Source organism: Macaca nemestrina, chromosome 8 (genome assembly GCF_043159975.1).
Source record: "Macaca nemestrina isolate mMacNem1 chromosome 8, mMacNem.hap1, whole genome shotgun sequence".
Lineage (NCBI taxonomy): Eukaryota > Metazoa > Chordata > Mammalia > Primates > Cercopithecidae > Macaca > Macaca nemestrina.
This window is the reverse complement of record NC_092132.1, coordinates 38,131,068-38,157,557: the sequence shown is the minus strand read 5'-3', so window position 1 is coordinate 38,157,557 and position 26,490 is coordinate 38,131,068. Positions and strand designations below refer to the sequence as shown.

Below are 26,490 nucleotides of genomic sequence, written 5' to 3'. Positions count from 1 at the left end.
AAAAGACTTTATGACCGAACTTAACTACCTACAATGAAAATGTAACCAAACTTTACTTTGTTCTTTCTTTAATGCCCTGAAGTCAAATCATCAGGCAGATGATACACAAATAAAAGAACAATCACATAAATAAGACTTTGAAATTAAATTATACAGGGGGAAGAGTCACAGTAAAGCTAGAAGTCAAGTGAAGACAGGAAATCTATTAATAGTTAGAGACTGTCTCTACTGAGGAAAATCTTATTTTATTTACTGAGCTTTACCCATTATTAACTTCTTACAACTGAAATAAAAGTACAAAATGACGCACATTTAATAGTTCTTAGCTAACGATATATGTGTTATATTTATAAAATATTCATGATTTAGTATTTTCTATTGTGTATTATTTTAGTGGTCAGTTTTATTTAACCTTTTTCTAGAAATTAAGATTAAGACTATTTTGTAATCTTGCCCTTAAAGTTTCCTATCACTTAATAAATATCTGCTTTCAAACACACTGAGTTATAATAGTCTTTCATAATAAAAATACCAAAGGCAAACTATGAGTCAAAACTTTTACATTAATTTTAAATGTTCTAAATATCTAAAATCCTGGCCTGACTTAACACTGGGCTTCATACTAAATACTGGCCTTTAGTTGCCTAATGTTTACTAACTTATAGGTATTGAGCAGTCTAATCTTAGTGGAAAGAATTACTATTTCAACATAAATTACTCAGATTCTTAAAAATACTAAATTATGTTTCAAGAAAATGAAATATTTATGTCAGATATGTTGCCATAACAAAAAAATAGTACTGAAGCATTTAACAACATTATGATTTTCTATGTAGCTCAAGTCTGCACTAATGGTTTTAATGAATCATACTAATAATTACATCTAAATACCACCATCACAATTTCCATGTCAACACAAAATAAATCAACTAATTAAAGGGCTACAGATTCATATGATATGAAAAAGTACTGCACAGAATGTATGCAAATAGCAATTTAAAGATGCATATATACATGCTTACTCAAAAGTCATCTTTAATAACATTGAGGATGTCAATGGATTATATAAAGGTATTCATTCCAAGAGCATTGATGTAGTTTACTGGTTTCATTTATTCTGACTTTATGGACTGCTATTTTTCTAAAACCAAACAAAATTTTTAAATTCCACCTACTGGATCCTTTCTTCTGTTGAAATGTTGAAAACAACCAAATTAGATGCCCAAAAAAAGAGATGTGAAGAAATACCAACTAAAATTTATGATCACTTGAGAGGACAAACAACACAGAAAGATGTGGTCAGCAGGAACCCAATGGTAAACCCATTTTTCTCTTTTGAGAGAGAGAAGGTCATTTATCTATGGAGAAAATGCTTCTCTTGTATATACCACATCCTGCTCTCCCCTTTTTAGTTATGTATGGAGAACACATTCCCTTCTCTTGTCTGCCATCTCTCCTCTCGTTTTTATTTTTTTTCCCCCCCACTTCAGGAAGATGTCGGAGAAGGGACTATGTGTGGGAAGAGGAAGCTATTTCACACACATTTTTAGTAGCTGAGGAAAAAGGAAATAGTTGGGTAATTTTTGTGAAAACTAACTGTATAAAATTTGTTGTCAAAACCATGAATACAAATTTATACTTGGGAAAACGGTTTGAGAATTCTACCATCAAAAGGTACACCTAGTATTATGGTTATATTATGGATTTTTTGTTGTTATGGTAACATGTATGAAATATATATTGTATTTTCTTGAAATTTAACTTGGTATGTTTGAAAAGTTGAAATACTCATATTCTTTCAAAAAAAGTCATTCTTTCCAGAAAGATCAGATTGCCTGTTTTTAATTACTTACCAGTTATGCCTTAATTCAGGCTACATTTTAGAGTAGCAAAGCATTGAAAATCAATGTAAAAGCTTCATCCACAGCTTACATTTGGTATTTTTATTATATACTATGGTTTGAATAAGGTCCCTTCGATAAGGGTAGATTGACCTTTAGAGTTTTTTTCCTTATTCTATAAAGTGAAGTAGTTATAAATACCTCTGAGATGGGTGTATGAATTACATAACACAATGCAAAGACACTGAAGCATAATAAGTACTCAAGAAATGGTATTTGTTGTGGTAATGACAACACTGTTAATAGCAATATTATACTGTTACTCCTTCTTATGGAAGGGACACTAGCAGAATGTGGAAGGCTGGCCAGTCCAGTCTAGTGCGTGGTGGATGCTGCTGTCTTCCACCTTCCAATTAAAACATAGCAGTTATAGTTGACTGGTTATATTTAGGATCACATTGAATTAGCCTTTCCTGGTCAAATTTGGCTAATTGGCTGGTTTCATTCATTGAATAAATCAGATTATACCATTGTTTACATTTAAAAATAAACCCAAAACAGGTAATCTCATCTTGCTGTATATTTTAAGCTTTACCTAAAGAGTTAAGATTTAAAGATTATTTCAGAGGAAATTATAAATGATTTATATATCAACGTGTTGGTTATAGAGGTTTCAATCCCATGACTTTTTGCATGACTCTTTTCTTTGTAAAGTACTGCAGAGTTCTGAAGTCCAATGTCATGCATAGATATTGTAAAACTGGACACCTAGGATATATTTTAAAACCTAAAGAGACCATAACATTTGAATTTCCTGAACATTGGAAGTGTCAGCATCAGTGATAAGTTTTCTTAGGAAGTCTTGAGATTCAGTTAGATAGAAGATAGAAATTGGAGGAATATTTAGTAAATGACACAAGACAGATAGAAACAATAGACTTGATGGGGCTGAGAGCAGTAGCTCACAACTGTAATAATAATGCTTTTGGAAGCAGAGGCAGGAGGATCCTTTGAGGCCAGGAGTTCAAGACCAACATGGGCAGTATAGTGAGACAATGTCTCTTCAAAAATTAAAAATTAAAAAAAAATGTCTGGACTAAGATTGGACGGAAGAGTAAAAGAAGCATCACTGGACAGACGTTGGTGGGAACCCTCCGGAGACCTGAAAGAGGACTGTATCTATCTCTCAAAGTGGTTTAAACTTTTTGTAATAACGAACTGATTTGAAAGCATGAGTTAAAAGGTTGATCTTTATGTCTAAAATTCTTTCTTTGACCACATATTCTTATTTTTCCTTTATTATTATTTAATTTCTAACGAGTTCATTTTCCCTCTCATTGAGTTTAGATCCCTGCCATTCCTATCACTGCTTTCCTAGCCTCCCTTTTCTTTCTTCTTAGCCTCAATCCCAGAGTCAGGAATTTAATAATGGTCCATTTGGCATCCCTGGTCTCTCCATCTACTGTCCTTTCATCCACTCATCTTTGCATACGTAAATCCCAACCCCTAGATGGGCATTCATTCACTTTCTCAACCCCCTTGTAGACTGCAAACACTGAGTCATGTATAATAAACTTTCTATGACATTTCCTGTAGAGTATATTGCAAATCTTTCTACTTTTTAAAAACCTGAATCCTATTCTTATCTTCTTTCACTCTTTATAAATGACCTTTATGGTTTACTATGAAGATCAATGCCATTTGATATGTCTCCTCCACTCCCTTCTACCCTACAGAAGTTGTCTTTGCCTATCTTTCCCCTTGCCTTCTGTATTGACCTCTCCCAGTCCCTTTCAACTTCTCTAATTGTTTTTTCTCTTTCCTCTTTTATCGATTTATTTCCTCTCATCACCTACCATATAGAAATTCACTAAGATTCCATACTTGGATGTCTATTTCTTATACATCTGTTCATTTTGCACACTGTCTATCATGGCTTCCAACTGCTGCAGAAAAGATTGATAATATACACAGGCACTTTTTAACACTGAGTATTTGCCTCTCTTTGCCTTCAGATTCATATATCTACTTGCCTGTTGGGCAGTCCTTCCTGCTATGCTAGCTTTCATTTGTTTAATGTTACATAATCTTTCCTTCCAAACCACGTGTTTGCTCTTTCCTTATTAGTCCTACTATCCTTCTTCAGTATTTATCAGTTAAAAATTAATGAAAGTGTAAATTTTTTTCTAATGAGACAATTATAGTATGGTTTTTCCATTTGTCCCTCTGCTTCTTATCCTCTCTTAGTTCAATCATCCTATATTATTAATTCAACAAATATTGATGGACATTTGCTATTTTTAAAACTTTTCGTAGGCCGTGGAGATACAGACATAAAAAAGCCCAAGCCTGCCCTTCATGTGCTCACAGCCTGATGCGAAAAAGATCTTCCATGAAAGCTATACCCATGATTAGTAACTTTTATGATAGGACAAAACTCAATTCAAGGTGGCTTAAGCAAAAAGATAATTTATTGGATCACGTAACTAAAGAATCCAATGTAGACTTTAAGTAAGTCATGATAAGGTTTCAGACAATGTGACCAGAAATTGGTTTCTTAGTCTTTTTCTTAACCCACTTATTCTTGGCAATCAACCTGGTCACAAGATAGCTGGCAACCACTTGCAGGGCTATAATGTCACCAGTTTAAATACAGCACCAAAGAGAGAAAATTCAGACAATTGTTATCTTAGAGGTATGTATCAAGCACATTGGGAACGTGCAAGAATATACTCCACCTGCCAGGTGGACTCCAGGAAGGCTACCTAGAGGAGATAACAGTTGAAAGAATAAAACATATAGAAAAGCTTATCTGACCTAAATTTAAGAGCCTGGTATGCTAGTTCAAAGATTTTGCCCACACCAATATCAGCAAATAAATCTAGAAAGTCCTAGGAATGAACCATTATTCATTCTTTTCATTTAGCCTTATCTGTACAACCAAATCTTTGTTATCTAAAGGGGTAGAATAGAAACACAAACAGGTGCATGTCTGTCTTTCACCAGCCAACATTCAGTCAATAAGCAACCTGAGACCTGATGCTAGCAGCTGTTGACTTTATCCTGATCTTCCCTTCCTTTACCCAACCAATTTCAAACCAGATGGTACATTCGCCACCAGACTGACTTCAGGGGAGGACCATGAAAGCTGAGGCAGAGGGTCACTTCAATTCAGATGAACCCTCAAGAGAAAACTTCCTGGAATGTGGAATTGGTAATTATGAGCCTCAGCCACACTAGCCGAGAACACAGAAGGCAATTAGCCTTGCTACCAGAGACAGTGTAAAAAGTCACAGCCCTTTCTCTTACCCATTTTCTGATGAGTTGCTATAAAGAAATCAGTTCTTCAATTGTTCTTTTTAAATCTTAAATGTGGCTAATTGTTCATATATTTCCAGTATTTACCAAACATCAGAATACATGTGGATCAGGTTATTTGTTCAAGGATAGTCCTTGAGACATCATCATTAGGGAGATCATAGCACTAGAAATTGACCCTGAACCTGTGATTTCAACATAACAGGTCACTGAAATTAACTGAGAATATAAAAGAAGGAAACAGCACATCTGACAAGTTGCAAACAAGCAAACAATTGATTGATTAGATTTTGTACTTTTCAGTCAGGTGTGTGGGCATTTCATAGAAAAAACATTTTGAAGACACTCTAGAATCCTAATTTATTTGAAAGAATCTTTAAAAGTGGAAGAAGGTAATGTCTTGCATTTCAAGGGTGTGGAAGAATCAAAAGATTTCCAGGCAGTCCAAGTTTCAGTATTTTATGGGTGGGTATAGGGGTGAGGGATATTTACCAATGACTTTATAAATACATATACAAATATAAATAGTTACACAAATACATACAAGCTGTATGCTTATAAATGGAAAATGTTGAGGTTGGTATTTTTTCTTATAGAAAACATATGCATACAAACCTAAATATCTGTGGGCTGATATCTCAGCATGACTGTTTTTAACCTATAAAAATGGCAATTGAATATGGTTATATGTGTGCATGTGTGTGAGACAGTATAACAAACATATTCTATTCTTAAATGCTCTTAATTTGAAGTCTTTGATTAACTAGAAGTGTACTTTTTTACTTAAAAGAACTACTTCTTTTTTCAAAGTCCCTCCAACCCTGGTATAAGGGAACACTTGAACATCATTTATCTAGTGAATTATTATTTTAATTAAACATTTTTTAAAAAGAACTGCTTTGCTCTTATTTAAATTATTTATATGTAATTTTATGGATATCTATAAAATCTTAACTATTATTTTTTATGGAACTATAATAATCATGATCATAATAAAACCAACTAGCATTAATTGAATGCTTACTATGTGGTAAACTCTGAATTTTATGTGCCAAGTATGTTTTACATGCTTCATTTTGTTCAATCCTTATAAATATCTTATAAGGAATATTTATCAATATATTGTTTTATATGAGGAAATTGAAGCTCAGAAATGCTACTAACTTCACCAAAAGTTGTAAGTAGTAGAACTCTCTGACTATAAAGCTGAAAATCTTAACTACTTCTTACTGGCCTTTTGAGTAAAGTGAAACCCAAATAGAACTTCAATGAGTCATCTGTCACAGAATCCCCAGCAATACTTATCTCTGCTGACAAGGGCACACCCAAGGTCCTGAGTGATTCAGGGTAAGCCTTAAGTCTGAAAGGGTGCAGCCTTGTCTCATGGTAGCAGGACGTATGGGAAAAGAGAGAGGAGGCAGCAATGACAAAGACAAAGGATATGTTGACATGAGGATAGCAGAGGGCCATAGGCAATAGAATTGTCTGAGAAGGAAACCCTCAACAGAAAAGTGAAGCCATGATGGCCCACAATGTCAAGAGCTAACAGAGGATAAGGAAGTGAGAGGTCCCAAAGCAGCCATATTGGATTTCATCATGTCCATACCCTAAAAGTCACACTGACTCAGGATTTACCCCCACTAATTTTAGGTGTTATTCTCATAAGCCTGGTAGCTGGTCTCCCAGCCTACGGACTATTTGCTAGAAGCTACAAAGACAGAGGATAGGCTGGTGGGAAAGTGAGAGTGGGAATGTGTATGTGTGTGTGTGTGTGTGTGCATGTGTGTGTGTGCGCACGCACGTGTGTGTGTGCATGTGCGTGTGTGTGTGTGTGAGAGCATGTGTATGTGTGTGTGCGCATGTGTGTGTGTGTGTGCATGTGTGTGTGTGTATGTGTGTGTGAGTGTGTGTGTGTTTTTGTGTTCATCTTCTAGTATCAGGCATGGAGACAAGAAATTGGATCACTGAAAGTTTGTGTGTGTGTGAGGAAAAGACAAAATTTTAAAAAGTAGGCAAAACTAAGAAATTGTAAGGATTTGGGCATTGAACAATAAAAAGGGGGCAAACTATGTACTTTTCCAGAGGCATCATGGTATTACGATGACAATTCATATGGATAATAACAGATTAAATTCTTAGAAAAAAAAAGCCTGTTTTTTTCAGTTTTCTCTTCCAAGAAAGAGAGGAGAGAATAAAAAAAAGCAGATAATTTTTCATCACATTAAAAAATTTTCATAAAATTTTACGACTTGAAGGGATACATTTTAATTATCTGGAGAATATATTGTCCAAGATGTATAATTGCAGATATATAAATTTTCAATAACATTAAGATATACATAAGGTATATAAAGTCTTAAATTTATGCAGACATGCAAAGCCTCCTATGTCATAAGTGAATCTCTAATGTAAGGTACTTTTTTAAAGTGGAAGAATAATTAATCATCAATTAATTCTACCTATTTCTACTGTAGTTTGATTACTATGCTCAAATAAATTTTGCAATTGTCTTCTAATGTGAAATGATTCTCATTTGTATAACAACATATATTCAATGCCTATTACTACCTAAAGTAACCAAGAATGGGGAAAAAATACTTGACTAAAAGGTAAAAATGGAAATACACACCATCTTTGTTTAATCAAGTAATCTTTCATTTTACATAAAATTAATTTCTTTGTTTTTCCCTTGGGCACCCTGTTGGGCAGTTATGAATGCCACACGGCCCTTGCCATTTGTTCAGGAGCTCATTTCAGTCACAAAGACATTTCAGGTGTTTCATGTCTGTTAATTTTCCATATAATTTTTTTCAGCCTGGCTACAATATATTGATTTTGTACAAAAGATTCCCCATGCATGTGGGAAAGCTTAAGGGGCATCTTTTGTGCTCTGCTATGAGCAGACAAATATAATTTATTTCAGCAACAGTCATTAAAAATGGAATGAAAGTCCTTGGGCAATGCTGTAAACATAGAAAGCAGTTGCCAGATGCTTTTGAAAACTGACACACACACACAAAACTCCACTTTAAAGTTTTGAGTAAATAAGTCCTGTCACCATAAGTAGGTCACCTTGATTCTTACTCTTGTGGTGTAATATACTTGAAGAACACTACTTGACTCCCAGCCCTGGCTCTACGTGGGCTTCTGCTCTGAATCCAGGGCTTCACTGGTTATTAGGAGTGACACAAAACCAAGAGACAAAGTTGTAATGTTTGATATGAGTCATAAAGTATGTGGGTTTGTGTAGGATACCAGGCAATCTCTAAGGTGTGCCATACTTCTATGTAAAGCAACCTGGCAGCAGAGCTGGGACTAGAACAGAGGTGTCATGATTCCTGCTCCTTCTAAACCACCATGTCTGCCCTCTTGATGGCATACATATGCTCCAAGATACTGGAGAGAAACCATCTCAATCTATAATTCCTAGCTCTAGAGAGATAGGTTGGAGAATTAATTATGATTCAGATTAGGTTTGTGTGTGGTCTGTGTGTTCATGAGGCCTAAACAACTGGCAAAATCTCCCTTTAGAACCAAATTGCCACTTAAAATTATACCCAAATTTCAAACTCACTATTCTAAAGGACATCATCCCACTTGTGAAAATGGAATGTTCACACCTAAAAATAATTAAGATACATGCAAAGATATAATAAATACACATGTTAAAAGAGGTCTGACATTTGATATTACATTTGATAATTTGACTTATTTATAAATCCATCAAAAAGATGAGTAATTATTTGTAGGTTACATATTAATATGACTCCTTAGCAGACATAACCCCACTCTGAATGTGAACACCCAAACCAGTACAAGCATGATATTCCAGTGTACTTGAAATCAATTTTCATGTTGATATCCTTTGGTTGATAATAAATTATGAGTTCCTATAGGAAGCAAAAAATGTTACTAGTTTTAAAGGTTATTTGCAATTGACTTTTAGAAAATCTTATGCTAAAAATAAATATTGGTTTATACACATTTAAAGCTAAATGTACAGTTGCAACATTCTTCAGGTTTTACCTTCTTTTTCTCACTTCTTATAGTACAAAAAATTTCATGAGGTTTTCACTCTATAGTTGATATAATGCATACATATTTAATGCTGTTAATAAAACATTTTTTTTTTACTATCTCTCAGAGTAATTATAGGTGTCATTTGGCTCAGTGTAAAGTAGAATATCTTATCCGTGACTGATGTCTACTGTTCCGTTTTGTCCCTTGATTTCGAAAATATGTGTTGAATTTGACTTGAGTGTGCATGAGTCCAGGAAATGATTTAGTTGAAAGTCTATTCAAACTATTTGTGCTTCTTCGCTTTAGCCAACCAGGCTATGAAAGTATAAGGGAAGAAGGATGGAGTTTGCTCATGGTAATATTGGAACATCAAGGAAACACTCTTTTTTTGTGGCCTTTTACCCCTGTAACTTCCAAGCCCAGCTGGAACCAGGAGATATCCCTTTTCAGATAGTTCATCTTGTTTCTGAAGTTAAAAACTCCAATTCCAAATGAGAATTAACCACAAAATTTCAAATCTCCCCCCAAAGATGGGGTTTAGAAATAGTTCATGGGAGAGGTCAAGGACTATGTTATTTTTTATTTTGTTATCATTAGTTTGGCCATCCACTATTCACAATTTTTTTTTTTTACAAAAATTATGACTTTTCTAAAAGGCAGATAACACGCTCCATCAAAAAGGAGAAATATACCATTTCCAAAAATAAACAGTCAATTTCGCCTTAAGCCATTGGGTTTTATGAAAGGAAGTGCTAGATAGTGTGGTTCATTTTAAGGAAATTGTAAATGTTTGACATATAATTTTCTGTCAAGATAAAGCATTTCCCTCATTAAATGGGAACAAGTACTCACTGTAGTGTTCAGCAGATGACTTTCTGTATTTTTCTTTCTCTTTCTACCTAATCTTAAATTGTGCATTACAAGTACTAAATGAAAAAATGAGTATTTTACCCAGTCAACAAAACTGATATTTTCCATTTTTATCAATGTTTATATGAGTGACATTCAAAAAGTTTTAATTTCCTCCCATCACTTGTGATGTTTTTAGAGTCATTCTTAACTCAAGGGACTTGCAGTTCAAACTATCTCATCCCTTACAGAATGATATAAACTTCATAAACTCAACAGACACTGCATGGGAGGTAAATTCCTTTCAGATGGTAGAATTATTCTGAGAATCAAGCCAAATGACTCCTCAGCACTGAGAAGAAAGCAAATGCCTCATTTCCCCCTTTAAAAAGGCTAGAGGCTCAAATCCCCCAAAATAATGATCAAGTGTTCCATACCATTGCAATCAGATTCTGGGAAAGACACTTTAGCCCGAATAGTCGTCACTTAAATATTTGTAGTATCAGCCATTATGTCTTTGAGATAATGTGAAAGAATTTTTAAAAATGAACTACATGAGAAGCTCCTATGAATTGAAATTTGTACTTCTTATTAGAGAACTAAGTATATAAACATGTTCATGTCTCTCAGTACTTATTTTTAAGTTTCCTCTACTCTGTGTGCCTCCCTACTTAAAGTTATTATCTGTCCTTTCACATTCAAGTTTCTTGAATGCGAGTATATAATGATTTCTGTTCTTACTTCCTCTCACTCATTTTAGTCTTTGAGATATGCAACTGAGCCATGTAGCATACCAAACCTCTGCATATAGACGGTTCACTTTTTAAAAATTTGACTGTCATGCTTACTTGCCACTGAAAAGAACATCTTTCATAACTGTCTTTTTTTTTTTTTTTTTTAACCTTCCCAAAACTCTGTTCACTGCTGTTTTTCACACTAAGTCTATGTTTTTCTTTTGGTCTCTTTTTTTGAATCTGTCCCTTAAAAACTTCAAATTTTTCTGTCTTTGATTTTACACTGTCATTATCTCATACAATGCACTCATAACTCTATATGTAAATGCTCTCAAATTGTACACAAATGTGTGCCCGTATCCTTGCATTTTGGGGTTGGGGGAAGCGGAAAGGAAAAAATAGCATAGTTTGCATCAGGTTTCCTGCTGGATCTGTGACCCCCACGTGAATAAGAGCCATTGCTTTATATGCACTTTCTATGATTTTACCTCTTATCTCCTCTGAGAACACATAATTGTTCTCCTTCTAGAATCCGATTTATCTGCCTGCCTGACTCTGTCCCACAGGCAACTCAGTCAAAATGTCCCAAACTAAAACTCACTATTTTTTCCCTGCCAACCTATTTCTTCTCCCATGTTGCTGGTTTTAAAGAATGTGATGAATGTACCCTCAGTTGTTTAACCTAGAAATGTGCAATTGGTATTAGATTCGACTTCTAGGAAGTCATTATTTCTTGCTGATTCTAATTTTTCTATTTTTAAAAATTTCTTCTACTTACTTTTCCATTTACCCCTGTTTAATATGGACCTTATTATTTCTTTCCTAGAAATGACTTTGAAATTCTGACAAAAATCATCAACGCTACCTTCCCTGTCCAACATGGTGCAGTGTGTAATGTACAGTATTCAGAACAAGACTCTGGGATCAAATCTCAGCTTGCTCACTTGCTAGCAGTACAATATTTAAGCATTATTCACCTCTTTGTACTTAGCTTATCTTTCATATAGAGTTGGTAATAGCACCTATCATACAGTGTTGTTACCGGATTTAAATAAACTAATATATGCAAAGGTCTCAGAAGACTGGCTTGTGTTAAGTATTTGCTGATATTATAATAATGGCAAAAGCATCCATCTGGTCCCCTGCTCCAGGCTTCTCCGCTTTCCAGTATGTTTTTCCTACATTGTCACCGGGGAAATTTTTTCTAAAATGCAAATATCACCATTATCCTTATATATTGACAATGACCACTCATTGATTTTAGAGAAAAAATGTGGCCTTTTTAGTCTCCGTCAGTTCCTCTCTCTAAACTCATTTTAAGACTTAGGCTACAGCCCGCTCCCATTACTTCTGGAAAATATACATGCTGCTTGTACTCTCTGGTGTGTCCTTCACTTTCTTCAGTTTTTAGACGTAACTATCATCTCCCCATTAGAACAAGCTTGTTTATGTTTTAATCCTAGATCAACGATTTCCAGCTTTGTAACTTTGGGCAAATTCTCAAATTCTCTGTAGAGGTTATAAAATGATGCTAGACATGGTAACTCCCTCATGTTGCTGTTGTAAGGGCTAACACATGTAAAGCCTAAGCAAACTAGAATCATAATAAGGATTCAGTAAAATCCCCAAGAAAACTCTAGTGATGCTGGATTCTGCACTTATCCTTCTGTTCCTGCCATGATTTTAATATTTCTCTGTGAGCTTTGCTGGGGTCCAGGTACCAAAGGCTCACTTCTAGCAAAGAATTCTGAAAAATAATTGTTTACTTGTTTCTCTCCTAGCAAACCCTAGGTTCCTTAAAGCCACAGGATGAAATACATCTTTTGTTTTTCCTAGTGGTCTGAGCAATATTTGACACACTATAGAAAGTTACCAAATATTTGTTAAATAAAAATGAATAAATATCATTTCCCCAGAATAGAACAGTTGCTGCAGAACTGTTTTGAATGAATGGATACATTTATGAACCACATCTTGCTACAGCAGAAATGAGCTTCAAGCTGATTTGGGCAGTGTGAGACAATCAGACTGTGTAAGTTTATAATACAGTCTAAATACTATTTAAAAAATTTTTATTTTCTTTTTTCCTTTATTTCTTTTTTAACAGACTTTGTCAGTAAATTCCCAATTATATATTTGCCCCATGTATGTTCCACATGTGATATTTTAATCACCACTGTATATAGATAACCAGTGAATTTTTTTTTTTTTTGAGATAGAGTTTCACTCTGTTGCCCAGGCTGGAGTGCAGTGGCGCGATCTCAGCTTGCTGCAACCTTTGTCTCCTGGGTTCAAGCAATTCTCCTGCCTCAGCCTCCTGAGTAGCTGGGATTACAGGCATGTGCCACCATGCCTGGCTAATTTCTGTATTTTTAGTAGAGATGGGGTTTCACTATATTGGCCAAGCTGGTCTTGAACTTCTGACCTCAAGTGATCCACCCTCCTTGGCTTCCCAAAGTACTAGGATTACAGGCATGAGCCACCGCGCCTGGCCAACTAGTGATTTTTTAATAGTCACAGTAACTGATTATTCTCCCCTGAAAGATTCAAAACCTTGTTTGTATGCCATTATTAGTGTAAACTATTTAATTCCAGCAACTATTTAAGTTTGGTAATTTCGAATTGCCAAAAACTTGAAGCAATCAGCTGAGTTTTGACATTGTGATAACATTGAGGGCAATATTTCTTTAGTGGATAATGTTTCTAAGAATAAATGTGGCCCAATGTTTGCAGATGAAGGTTAGACAAAAATAAATGTGTTACTCAGAAGCTTTACAAAATGGATGCAATTCAGTTTGAATTGACTATTTGCCTAAGACACCACTATTGTCTATTAGGAACAAGAAGAGGAAAATTTGCAGAATTATTTCAGAGAGTGTGTTTATTAGTTGTTCTTACTTAAAAGTATCTCACAACATCAGATGTGTTAGTAGAAAAAGTGCTGTGAAACTAAACGAAAGTACTCTCTTAATGCAAAGACAGATCTACTGTTTCTGGATCAAACAAATGTTTGGGAAAAAAGTACATTTCTAGCCAACACTTCCTAGGAATTCTTTGTCATATAACTTTAATGCATTATAGGCACTTTAGAAGGCATTAAAATAAAGATAACTACTATTATTTTAATATTCACTATGAGTTAACACAGAAGCTATGTGTTTTATACTACCCTTTTTAAATTTTTCAACATTTAAAAAATTAATTAATTCATTTACTTGTTTATGTATGTATTTATTCTAGGCCCTCTATTTCTTTTTTAAATTTAAATTTTATTTTTATTGACAAATAATAACTGTATATGTTTATGGAGTAAAACGTGATGTTTTGGTACATGTATACACTGCAGAATGATCAAGCTAATTAACATATCCATTACCTCACATACTTGTCATTTCTTTGTGGTGAGAACATTTACAATCCACTTTTTTGGCAATTTTGAACTACATAATTGACAAATAAAATTTGCATATATTTATGGTGCACTACACACCCACCGGGTAAATATTATGATCCCATTTTAGAGATCAGAAAAAGGAGGTCAAAAAAGCTGCCTGGATGGCTGTCGACACTCAAACACTCCGGGGCATTGTATTTAAACATTTTCTGCAAAAGAAGTTTTGCTTATAAAGCACATAATGAATGTACTTAACGGAATCTTGTCCATTGAAGGAGAAAGAAGAAACTAAAGTTTAATGAATCAACTGTGTCTTCAGCAATGTTACCTTTGCTTGTATATTGAGCATCAAATGTAATTCTTTCCCTATTGTGGTGAAATAGACAGAATTCTCCTGACTTTATACATGATGAGACAGCTTCATAAAGGTTAAACTAGTTGCCAGTGACAGGGGAAGCTCATTAACTTTTTTTATCTTGCCTTGCAGTATTATATTCAGGCTGTCTCTACAAATTAGTCGGTCAGATTGAAACCAGAAGACCTTTAGGGTGAATTAAAATGGTTGGCTTTTTGGATGATGACACAGCTCGTGTTTTTGAAGATCTTGTAGAACATCTATATTTGAGTTTTAAAATATACATTTTAGAATATTTGATGCATTTATTGTGGTATAATTATTTTAAAATATTTGCATATATATAAATTTGTAAGTAAAATATTTACATATAATCCTTCAATAAGTAATAAATTTATATGATATATAAATTTTGGTCATAAAACAAAGAAAGGCTTTACCCATGTGTTTTAGAATTTGAATAAAAGTTCATTTTAATAACTGATATTTAATCTAGTATTATGCTATTAGCCATTTAAAATTTTAAATTCACCATAGCCAAACACTATGGCTCCAGTGAAAATAAAGATATGCAGACAATGAAAATCTTCATAAAAACCTTATGAGAGCCACTTTCCATTTTTGTGTCTCTTATGAGTTCTAAAATAACGAAATATTTAGTTAGAATACTTCACAGTAAGATTAAAGAAAAAAAGATTAACAAGAAGCAAATAAAATCTATGATCATGACAGCTCAGAACCCATTGGAAAATCAGGCAATTCCCTTAAATGAAGATGGCAAATCCTGTAGTTAAATCAGGATTCATCTTAGAGTGTTGTCATTAAAAAGAAAAGATATCTAGAGGCCTGGAATATTTAGACCAATTCAGTTTCTATGATTATTATTTCTATTTTTTGGATATACTACATCATAGAATAGACACCGTTACTTTTTTCACTTCCTGAATGGCTATTAAGGGTCTATCCTCATTTTTCAAAAAAAAAATGTTTCTTAAATTGAACAGATGTTTGCTTCCCTGATATTGCACCCAAAGTTCAAACCTAGCCAGAATATTTACTTTTAAAGTCACACCCTCTTCCTCTAAAAGCTTAAAGACACATTTATTAGGCAAATACTCAGAAAAGAAGTTAAATTATGATAAGTACGCAGACATATGAGCTCTGTGAGAATCACTAGGGCTTGACATCTCTAAAATCATGAAATAAAAACCACTATTCCACTCCATGTGCTTTAAGTCTCAGGATGATAAGAAAAATGTGTTTTCAATCTTTCCCAAAATGTATTCAGTTCAATATGAGAATAGATATATCTCATATTAATACTTAATTTTTAAATACTCATGAGCTCTATTAAAATTCTCTGGCAAAATACTACCATGCTTTCCTTCTAGTGGACTCTAACTCAAGATTTTGGCAGGGTCTGACTGATTAGCAGGCTTTTCCCTTCCCAATCACATTACTGAGCACACCCAAATGGAGCTCCGGGAACTCACTGTTTAAAAAAATTTTGCTTTACAAAGTATATTAAAGGCTTGTTTAGACTATCTAAAGGAGATATAACTCAAGGTAATGAAGTGTAATAGAGAAATGTGAAATGTCTTTAAAACAAAATCACTTAATATGGAGTTATCTTCCCTATTCATAGCTATACACGAAAGTATGAAATTGAACAAATTTGTCACATAGCTCAAATCCACTTTTAAATAAAGGAACCTCCCCATGTGTATGTTGCATATGCTCACTGAACCACTTCATGAATGGTCACATAAGCCACAGCTTAATAACAACAACTTTCAGATATAAGTGGTGTTCTCTTTCACTCATCACCATTTACAATTCCGTCTTCATTCAGAGAAAGGCTGATTAGAGAAATACAGAAGATGACTTCAAGTTCCAAACTTTGAAGAGCTCTACTGAGGCTCACTAAAGGTTCTGCTTGAAGGAAACAGGTGCAAGCAGAGGCATTCATTCGATAATTGTTAGGTGGATGGATGGATAGACAGATGTGTGCCTTCTAAAGAATGACAGACTTGTAGATGTTCCCAAAGGTTAAATGGCTTCAGACATTCTAGTGATATCAAAAATTTGTATCTCCACTGTCACAATGACACCCCAGAATTAATGTATCCTGCACGGGACTAAGCACAAGTGATCTTAATAAATAATTTTGATAACAATAATCCTGCCTCACTCATAATACTTGTTACAAATAGTCTGTCTGATTTTCTCTGCAACCCACAATTTCCTACCCCATTCCCTTTAAAAGGAAATAATAAATATTAGCTTAAAAATGGAAATCCTCCTGAAACTCTCCCAGCACGATGAACTAATTTTTAACATTGGCTCATCTCTGTCCTATACATAGTTAAGTGTCTAACACCATAATACCAATTATTTATTCACGACAGTATCACAGATTTTATCTAAGGTTAAAAAGACAAAGAAAGAAGAAATTAGAGCACTCTTTCAGAAAGACATTGTGGATTCACAAATTTCAGCTTATGAATCATTCTCTAGGTAGCAACGTGAGAAAATTATCAACATAAATTCATAAATGATTCTAACCGTAAAGTTCTTCTGCTGCTTTTTATACAGCAATCAATGCACTGTAGAAAGCTATACTGAGTATTTACTTGCTCAAAGGAAATAAAATATTAACAATACCAGAGTGAGGAAGACATTCTTACCACCTTCTTTAGTGCAAAGGTTGACAAGGTTGTGGACTGTGTCCATCAGCTCCAGTTGCTGCTTCTGAAGGACACTATTGTTGGTGGTAGCTCTGTTTAATTGCTTTTCCAGCTCCTGGATTATATATGTTTGACGAGCAACCAAGCCTTGAAGGTTCTCTTTCTCTTCTTTTAAGGTGTCCAACTCTTCCTTGTGTTTTCCTTCCATTTCTAAGATTTTATGTTCTAATAAACTACAAGGAAGTGAAAATAAAACTTAGATTTGAAAAAATGTTATTCAAAAAAACCCTTATAATTCAACTGGTTCCTGAATTTATTTAAGATGAAAAATTTTAATCAGGTGTTTCACTGTAAAAATATTTTTTAGTGAGAGACTTAAGAATATATATTCTTTAGAATAGGAGTTATATATATATAACATGTCAAATAAAAAATTATTAAACCAGATATTTTCAGAGTAATGTTAGATTTTAACTATGATTTAGTTTCTTGGTTTCCTTGGGTATAACTTATATCCAAGGTAGCTAACTTACACCCGAAGAGCTATACTCTAAAGAAGTATAGTATAATTTCACTAAGGAAATGGGCCTAAGAGGAAACAGAATAGTTCGGGAAAAAAATAAACAACATGTAGAAACTACTTTTTATTCACTTTGCTATATTCATTTGGGGTTTTCAAAACATTAACATTGATTAAATTTCACAGTAGTTCTATGGGATCAAGAATAGTATATTGACAATCTGAAAAATCGAAAATAAAGGGAAAAATATGAATCAGAAACACAAAGATTTATGTACAATGACATTAAGACAGAAAAAAACTCTTATTTTGAAACTGTTGAAAATAATATTTTTAATCATTTTCAGGATATTAGAAAATGCTCAAAATATAATGTTAGGTGAAAAAAGAAAAAACAGCAATATACATTCTCAACCACACACACATACAAAAAGAAAACTATATTGACACAGAAACCACAGGAGCCAAAAGTAATCCATCTAAAGTCACAATGAATTCTTGTGATTTTTGATAACTTGTCCCGTATCATAACCACTAGCTTCCTTTATTTCTTAGCTCAAGCTTCAGGATGAGGCTTAATAACACTACAGGTCCCCAAGTTACTGTATAAATGGTAACAAAAGGAAGACTCCATTGGGCTGATGGTACGGTCTTCAGAAAGGAGTTGGGATGCTTTGCTCAGTGTGTTGCAAGCTTTAACTGAGGCCCTTCCTTCTCCCTGAGCTCTTTACAGGATAGTCCCCTGGTATACTGCACATTAAAGATAATAGAGAAAGCAGAAGCATTCTTGGAGCCTAGCAACTGACTGGAATAAAAAGCATTAACATTTTATGGAGTGTCTAATATACTAGTATTCCTCAGGGAAAAGGCTTACTCAGTTTTCTCAGCTCTGTTTTCAGAAGGTTCAACCCGTCCTTAGTTTACAAGGTGTTATTAAAATGCCACATACCAGAATGGGCACTTAATTTACCTTGGAGAAATACAGCACTGAATCATTCCTTTCAAAAAGGGGACACTAGGGAGTGTTTTAGATTCAATAGCTAAATTACAAAATGGAGCATGTTCGAAGAGCCAAATCTTCCAACACCAGGTACTGGGGGACAAATTGTAACATCTGATTGTCCTTTACACAGATTAAGAAGTGTGGGTCCAAGGGTTAAATAGCATAAAAGACTACGAGGGAATGGAGAGAAGTCCATGTGGCAGAAGCTGTGCCATCCTGGCAGATATCAGAAACCTTGCGGATGGGGTGAATATGGCAGAGCATGTTAGATAGTGATGATGATGTCAATCATACTAGTCATGATACCTCTCATTTATGACACGGTTGCTGTGTGTCAGGTACTGTTTTTTGTTTTTTTGTTTTTGAGATGGAGTCTTGCTCTGTCGTCCAGGCTGGAGTGCAGTGGCGTGATCTCCACTCACTGCAAATTCCGCCTCCCAGGTTCACGCCATTCTCCTGCCTCAGCTTCCAGAGTAGCTGGGACTACAGGCACCCACCACCACGCCTGGCTGATTCTTTGTATTTTTAGTAGCGACAGGATTTCGCTGTGTTAGCCAGTATAGTCTCGATCTCCTGACCTCGTGATCCGCCCGCCTCTGCCTCCCAACGTGCTGGGATTACAGGCGTGAGCCACTGCACCCAGCCGGTGTCAGGTACTGTTTTAAGTAGTTGTTATGAGTTCAATTATGGCCTGCCCATGTTTGCCCCCAAACAACAACAACAACAAAATTGTGTTGAAGTCCCAACCTCCAGGAACTAAAGAATGTGGACTTATTTAGAAACAGAGTCGTTGCAAATGTAATTAGTTAAGATGAGGTCATCCTGGAGGAGGATGAGCTTCTAATCCACTGTGGTTGGTATCCTTATAAAAAGGGAAAATGTTGAGAGACAGATCAGATGTGCGCGCAGGGGAAAGGTTGTGTAAAGATTGGAGTAATGCTGCCTCAAGCCAAGAACTACCGGCAGGTGGGAGAGAGGCCTGGAACGGGAGCCTTCCCTAGCGCCTTCAGAGGGAGCCTAGCTCTGCAGGCACCTTGATCCTTGATCTGGGACTTTCAGTCTTCAGAATATTCAGAGAATATATTTCCATTGTTTAAAAGAAGAGGAAGAAGAAAAAGAAGTGTGGTCAGAACTACTCCTGGGCATTCCAAATCTTTGCCAACAAACTTGTACTCCAAGAATATGGCAGGAAAGCTGCCTGTGAAGTCAAGACCAAAAAAAATACCTGGAGGCTTCTAAGACTGTACTAATTTATAATACCTTTAGTAGTGTGCACAAATTCACACAGGAAAGTTTCTCATTGAGACCCATTAGCAGAAACTGTGTGACTTCTGCAGCAGAAGAAAAGTCCCATTTCTTTTTTGAATTGCTTTCATTCTACCGACACCAAGAAAGGAGCCCTGCCTTGTACTGATCATAAAGTAAACCCAATTTAGATAGAGTTTGAGTACAGTAATATAGGGAAACTGTGATGATCACTTATTTATTTTTAATTCTTTTGGAAATGAAAAACTTAGGCAAGGAAAGCAGCTGAAGATGAAAAACAACATCTGTAAGGGGTAGGTATGAATCATCTTCTTTTACCATATATTTTTTCTTTGCTACTAACTTTTTGTTGGAGAAGTTCGTGGTAAAACACAAACAACAAAAAACTTCTCCATTGTCTTTATTGGTTAAAAGTTTCATCCCACCTACTGGTTAAGTGATTAGTGTACTTGCTGTAGGCGTCAAAGGAGATCTTCTCTGTGCCCAATTAATTTTTGGCCTTCAGAACTGAGAATTAACCACAACCAGTGTCTTAGCTCATTCCCTGTTTACTTTTTATTTACTTTTCTTGCTACTCCTGGGGTAATGATCAGAGGCAAGATGCCCATAATTTAGAGTTGCTAACTTATAAGAAAATTGTCTTTTAAATTCATAGGCATTATAGTCTACTAGTGAGAAAACTTAGCATTACCTATTAAACTGACAAGCATGTATATATCAAAATTTGAAAGTTATAGTCACATAATACTGGATAAAATTTCTGAATTGCCATTTTGTCCTTGAAATAAGATGAGCACTGGCCTTTCAGTTTTCCTAATCAGTAGGTAACATTTTTGTTTGGAAAATATCATGTTATAGTTATAGTTTGTATTTATTAGTTGCTAAGTGCCAATAATTCTGTAAAATATAAAATGACACTATTCCTACTGTAAGGTTTATTTTTAGAGAATAAAAACCTCAAATGAAAATGCAGAAGCTATAAGAAACTTCTGTTTCAAACATAATACTTTAAAAAAAATTTTTTGCATCAGTGTTTTTCTACTGTTTATTTTTGATGCATTCCTTGTTCAAGAGTACATATGCGCAGAGATGGCTACTATCTGAGATGCCAGTAAGGGAGGTGGGCTTGTTTCATTTGTTTTGTTTTTCAGGATCATTTGGAAAGAGCTGAGGATGGAAAGTTGATCAGAGAAATCCTGGTAACAAAGGAAACAATTCTGAACCCTGGCTTATGGAAAAGATCTGCTTTTCTGAGTAAAAGGAATAGATAATATGTATAATATATAATATAACATACATTAGCATGTTAGACAGAACATTAATTTTCATAATTCATCAAACAACCTTTAATGCTCCCTTACTAGAAGGTATCAGAAGATACCAATTTAGTTTGGTATCTTAGAATAGACAGTACATGCAACGTGAAAAAGAGACTGTCCATGAAACTAAGAAGCCTAATCTACATCACAGACATTCCAAAGGATTTGGAAACCCAAGTAATATGCATAACAACTACAAGCAAATTGGAAACATATTACTTTGTTTCTCTAATGGCTGGTCTTACCAGTTAATTATCTCTTCTCCTCATTTTCTCATCACATTTCTTCACTCGGAGTGCCCTTAATAACATTTGTACTTCAGTAATTATCTACTAACTTTATTTATTAGGGACATTTTTCATATTAATGACAACTTTTTAGACTTCTTCAGGCAAGAGTGATCTCTTCTTGACCCTTCCATTTCTTTTGACTACATTCATCCCTTTTTTCATCTTCTCTTCATATTTGGCTTCCAAAAGACTGCTCTCTTCTCTTTGATTCCTCCCATCTATTGGCTAGTATCTACTTTGGAAGTCAGCCCTTCCTTGCCATTACTTCCAAAATGGTTTCAATGCAAACCTCACTTGCCAGAAAACTCTATATACCATCTCTACTTATTGTCTTATTCTTGTAACACACCATTGTAGTTATGTTACATTTTAAAACCTTTACCTCCTTTGATTCTTAAAGCAATATAGTAACATAGACTGAACAGATGTTACACACCCTCACGAATAGGTACGAATCAAATGTTTTCTTCAAAATCATGCAGATATTAAGTGCCAGAATCAGGATAAAAAGCCATGTCTTCTAAGTTGTTAGACTGGAAATCTACTCAAGACATCACACTGCTGTCTCAATGAACATCCTATAGTCTCATCTCTTTAACTTAATACACTGTAATCTCTTCCTATTTCTTTTATTCATCATGTTATACCAGGAACCAAGGCACTACCTTCACATCTCTTTGGTATTTGCTGCTTTCTATTTAGTTATTCTGGGAGCTTATCTTTCACAATATTTGAACCTGTTTATCTTTCCCACATATAAAAACAGAATTACTTTGTCAAGCCAATTTTTAACATCTGGACTAGAATTTTCTTAAATACTACCCTGTCTTAACACCTCTTCCATTACAGTTATTTGTTAATTTTAATTTTATTTTTAATATGCTACTCGTATTTCATTTTGTACCCTGAAGCCTATCATTGATTCTTCATTATTTTCCTTATCCAGGTCCGTTGGGAGGGACTACTTCAGCCAGCATGGAGATCTTTATATAGAGAGGTTGATCTGAAGGACAACATTGCAGCCCCAGTGTCCTAAAGTTAGGTAGTCAAAGTAGTCAGATTTTCCCTAATGACAGTCTCAGCTGCATGTTTAGCTTAGGTTTGCATTTTAAACACAAAACCTGGATGGTAACTGAACACCAGTGCACTGTTGCCTAGAGCATATTCAGTATATTTTTTCAAGCAAAATAAGAATTTCTTTATTAAGATTTAGGGAAGCCTATATTAAACAAACAGTTTTTATTAGGATGCATCTTTTAGGATTAGGGTTCCATGGAACAACGCTTTATGAAACCATGCACCTAAATCTATGCAAATTGAGCTAGAAATCCAAGGAGAGAGTTTCTCACAGAGGTCTCAGGACTTCCTGTTTCCCATCTTTCTGGAAACACTTTGAGAAGAGACATGCATAGAATTCTGGCACTTAGCTTCTATTTGAGGCAGAGGTGCACTTTAATGAATAAAATAAACAAAATAATCTGTGCCCTGAACTTTAGTAAAAGGTTCTAAATGAGTGTACACAAAGTCCTATTTGAAGTTTTTGGTAGACTGCCCCATACCCCTATTTTACACTGCCTTCTCCAACATCTTATTGGAAATATTTCAAATCATTGAACATATCTTGAAACTTTCACAGAAAAGGATATCCCTTTCAAATTGTTTCCCACAATAGAGTTCTTAACATAGCAGCCAATGAATTCACAGTGGTGACAGTTGCCTAAGCTCTATGGGTGTAAATATAGCTCTTCAAACAAGGAGGAAGATGTTGAAAATATAGAAACCTCATTTTTATCTGTCTGAACCTACTTACAGATGTTTTAGTATTTTCCACTATGTTCAATATGTATAGTGTCAACATGTGTTGCAAATATGGGTTTGTAAAGAGTGATTTTTCTCCCCATTTAAATACACACAGATTTAGTTCAGGTTAAATTTATACTTTACATGTCTAATTGGAACACAATGCGTTTTCTCTCAATGTTTGAAATCATATTTGTTTGGAAATTCAAATTTGGAGCAAAAGCATATACTATAAGTAAATATTAACAAATGAATGTAAAGTTTGGGGTGAAGAAGAATAAGCTAAATGTGTTATAGAAACCAGCATCTAAGAAGAAAAAAGATTGATACATTTCATAACACAGAGATGTAATGCTTCCATTAAAAAATAAGTTGAACAATAAACAATAAACTAGAGAAATTTTTGTAACATATATTACAAAGTTTTACTATCCATTAAAGAGCTCATATGAGTTAACTTAAAAAAGGATAAACAATATAATAGAAAAAATGTTAAACATACATAAATAGGCAAGTATGTAGTCATAGAAAAAGAAATCTAGTCACAGAATAAATGCAAATGGTTAATACACATAAAAACATGCACAACTTAACTTCTCAAGGAGCCTAGATTAATTAGATGGCTAGCAAAGTTTTGGGAAATTAGAAAGCCCCAGCACTCTTAGGGAGAAGGTAAAATTTGAAGATAACTTGTGAATATCTATATAAAATTTAAATCATCACCTCAACAATTATAGTCTCGATAAATTATATATTTATTAACATAATACTTATAATAGGTTATAAATTATAGTGGATCTATAAAAATAGATTGCTACTCATTCTTGAAAATAAATGAGGTATATCTGTATATGGTTATATGCATAATATATATACAAATTATTATAAAATAAACAGTAGAAAAAACCCAACGCTAAAATAATCTATACATATACGCACATGTCATATAAACAAGTACGTGTGTATGTGTGCAATTACGTATAAGTGTATGTCTGTGTAAACACACACATAAATAGGCACACTCTATATGCACACATATGTTAGTATGTTTATAGAAAACATCTGGAAGAGTAAGCACTGAACTTAATCTCTTAATGATGATTCTCTGCTAGCAGGTGGTATGGTGTAGGGGTGTGGAATTAGGGGAAATTTGACTTACAACTGTATATGCATGTATATAATTTAACATACATGTATATACATCATGTTTGTCTTACTTGTTTTTATTTATCACAGAAATGGAGGAAACAGTCATAAGTCTAGAATGGCCTGTGCAAATGCTATCTAGAAATTTTAAAGGTGGGCTGAATTAGTGAACCTCAGAGTATACAATAGTAACATTGAGTGCCATGCAATGGGCTTTTGGCAATGCAGAATAGTGATGTAAACACAATCTGTATTTTATTCATGTTAAAAACAATAAATGGAATAACAATACTTAATGTGAACAATATGATTTGTCTTTTCCACTAAAAGTACTTTTATTAGTTGTGTGTGTGTGTGAGTCTTTGTGTGTGTGAGTTTCTGTGTGCGTATGGATAAATGGCATTTGTTGGGTTAGAGCTATTGGGACATTTCCCAGTTCCTTATTCATTTAACATTCAAAATGCATTTAATACTAAATAGGCTTATGTGTAGAAAATTGTGCCCAGGAGCAGGAAGACAATGAAAATAAAACACATTCTCTGTGTCCTAGAAGGTCACAGCCTAATAATATGGATATAGATAAATAAACATGCACACACACAAACATACATATATTATAATGTGATCAGCTAAGTGAAATTATGGGGAGAAAACAGGTACCGTGCTATCACATAGGTTGTAATGAGCAAATCTATCTGGTAGAGCCAGAGATGGATTGTTAGAGAAGCTGACACATGCAATGAGTTTCCAAGGATGAAGAGAAATTTGTGAGTTGAATAAGGAATGTCAGGCCAACATCAGATATGTCTGAAATAACATCATGTGTTCAGTGCCATACTAACAACTAACATGATTAAACACTGCTGCTCATGTCAGGCACTGTTCTCAGAGATTTATACACATTAATTCAACCTTCACATTAACTTCATACAGTACAATTATTGTCATTGTTATGTTGCAAATCAGGAAACCAAAACACACAGAATCTATGTAAGCTGCACAAAGTCACACAAATAATATGTGACTGAGTCGATTATCCCAGGAATCAAGGAAAAGTGAAACCAGGCAGTCTGGCCTCAGAGCCCAAGCTCTTAACTATTAGGGTGTGTCCTCTAAAAAATAAGATTATTGGAAGTAAGTTGCAAAGGTAAGATTGTAGTGATCATGGACTGTATCCTGTGCTAAAGAACTTGAACTTTCTTCTATCAGTTATAGAGAATCGTCATGTTCTTGAGAGAGAAAAATAGTCTGACTTGCATTTTAGAAAGAAGACTTTGGCACAGCTTCTGGATAAGGACTAGAGTGGCACATAGCTTAAAACACAGAGGTCATTGCAATGGCCTAGACAAGAATTCATGGCAGCTTGACCTATGACATAGTCAGTGGGAATGGAAAGGATGGGATGGATCAGAAAAATATTTAGAAGATGCAATTGATAGCATCAACAGTGAGTGGTGAGTTGTGGGGGATTAGGGAAAGAGAAGAATTAAGATGATCCTTAGATTTCCAATTTGATCAGAATTGTATTTCATGCCAAGATACTATGGTTATTATAATTTAAAAAAAGGAAAATGTTATATGCTATTAAATATTATTTTAAAAATTAACAGGGGAAAAAAGGTAACATTCTAGTCTGTAGGTGTTCTATTTACAAGAAAAAGACTAGAATAATATAAATTCAAAAAGTCACCTTTTTTATCCTTGTTATAAACAACTAACATAATTCAGCCTAGCTTAATGTTAGAAGTTAGCAAGTTACTTTAGCATTTTGTAAATAACTTATTAAATGAAAGATAGCTTTAATTTAAAATACTATGATTTCACTTTTTATTTCTTTAGGCTTATTAAATATCAAACATCAATACTGTATTTTATTACAATAATTAGTAAGGCATAATTTGGTATCTTGAAGTTGCACATGCTTCAATCACTTACAATTAATTAACTT

At 34.4% G+C, this 26,490-nt stretch overlaps 1 protein-coding gene across 2 annotated transcripts in view; it reads right to left on the bottom strand.

Moving 5' to 3' along the window:
• LOC105475992 (angiopoietin 1) overlaps positions 1-26,490 on the bottom strand; it is a 246,213-nt gene that overhangs the window by 52,553 nt on the left and 167,170 nt on the right. Inside the window, exon 4 of one of the 2 annotated variants that reach the window (XM_011731536.3) lies at positions 17,202-17,431. In XM_011731536.3, coding sequence (XP_011729838.1) covers positions 17,202-17,431 — 230 coding nt within the window. Of the gene's footprint in view, positions 1-17,198; positions 17,432-26,490 lie in introns of both variants that reach the window. The other variant, XM_011731535.3, reaches the window with a different exon arrangement.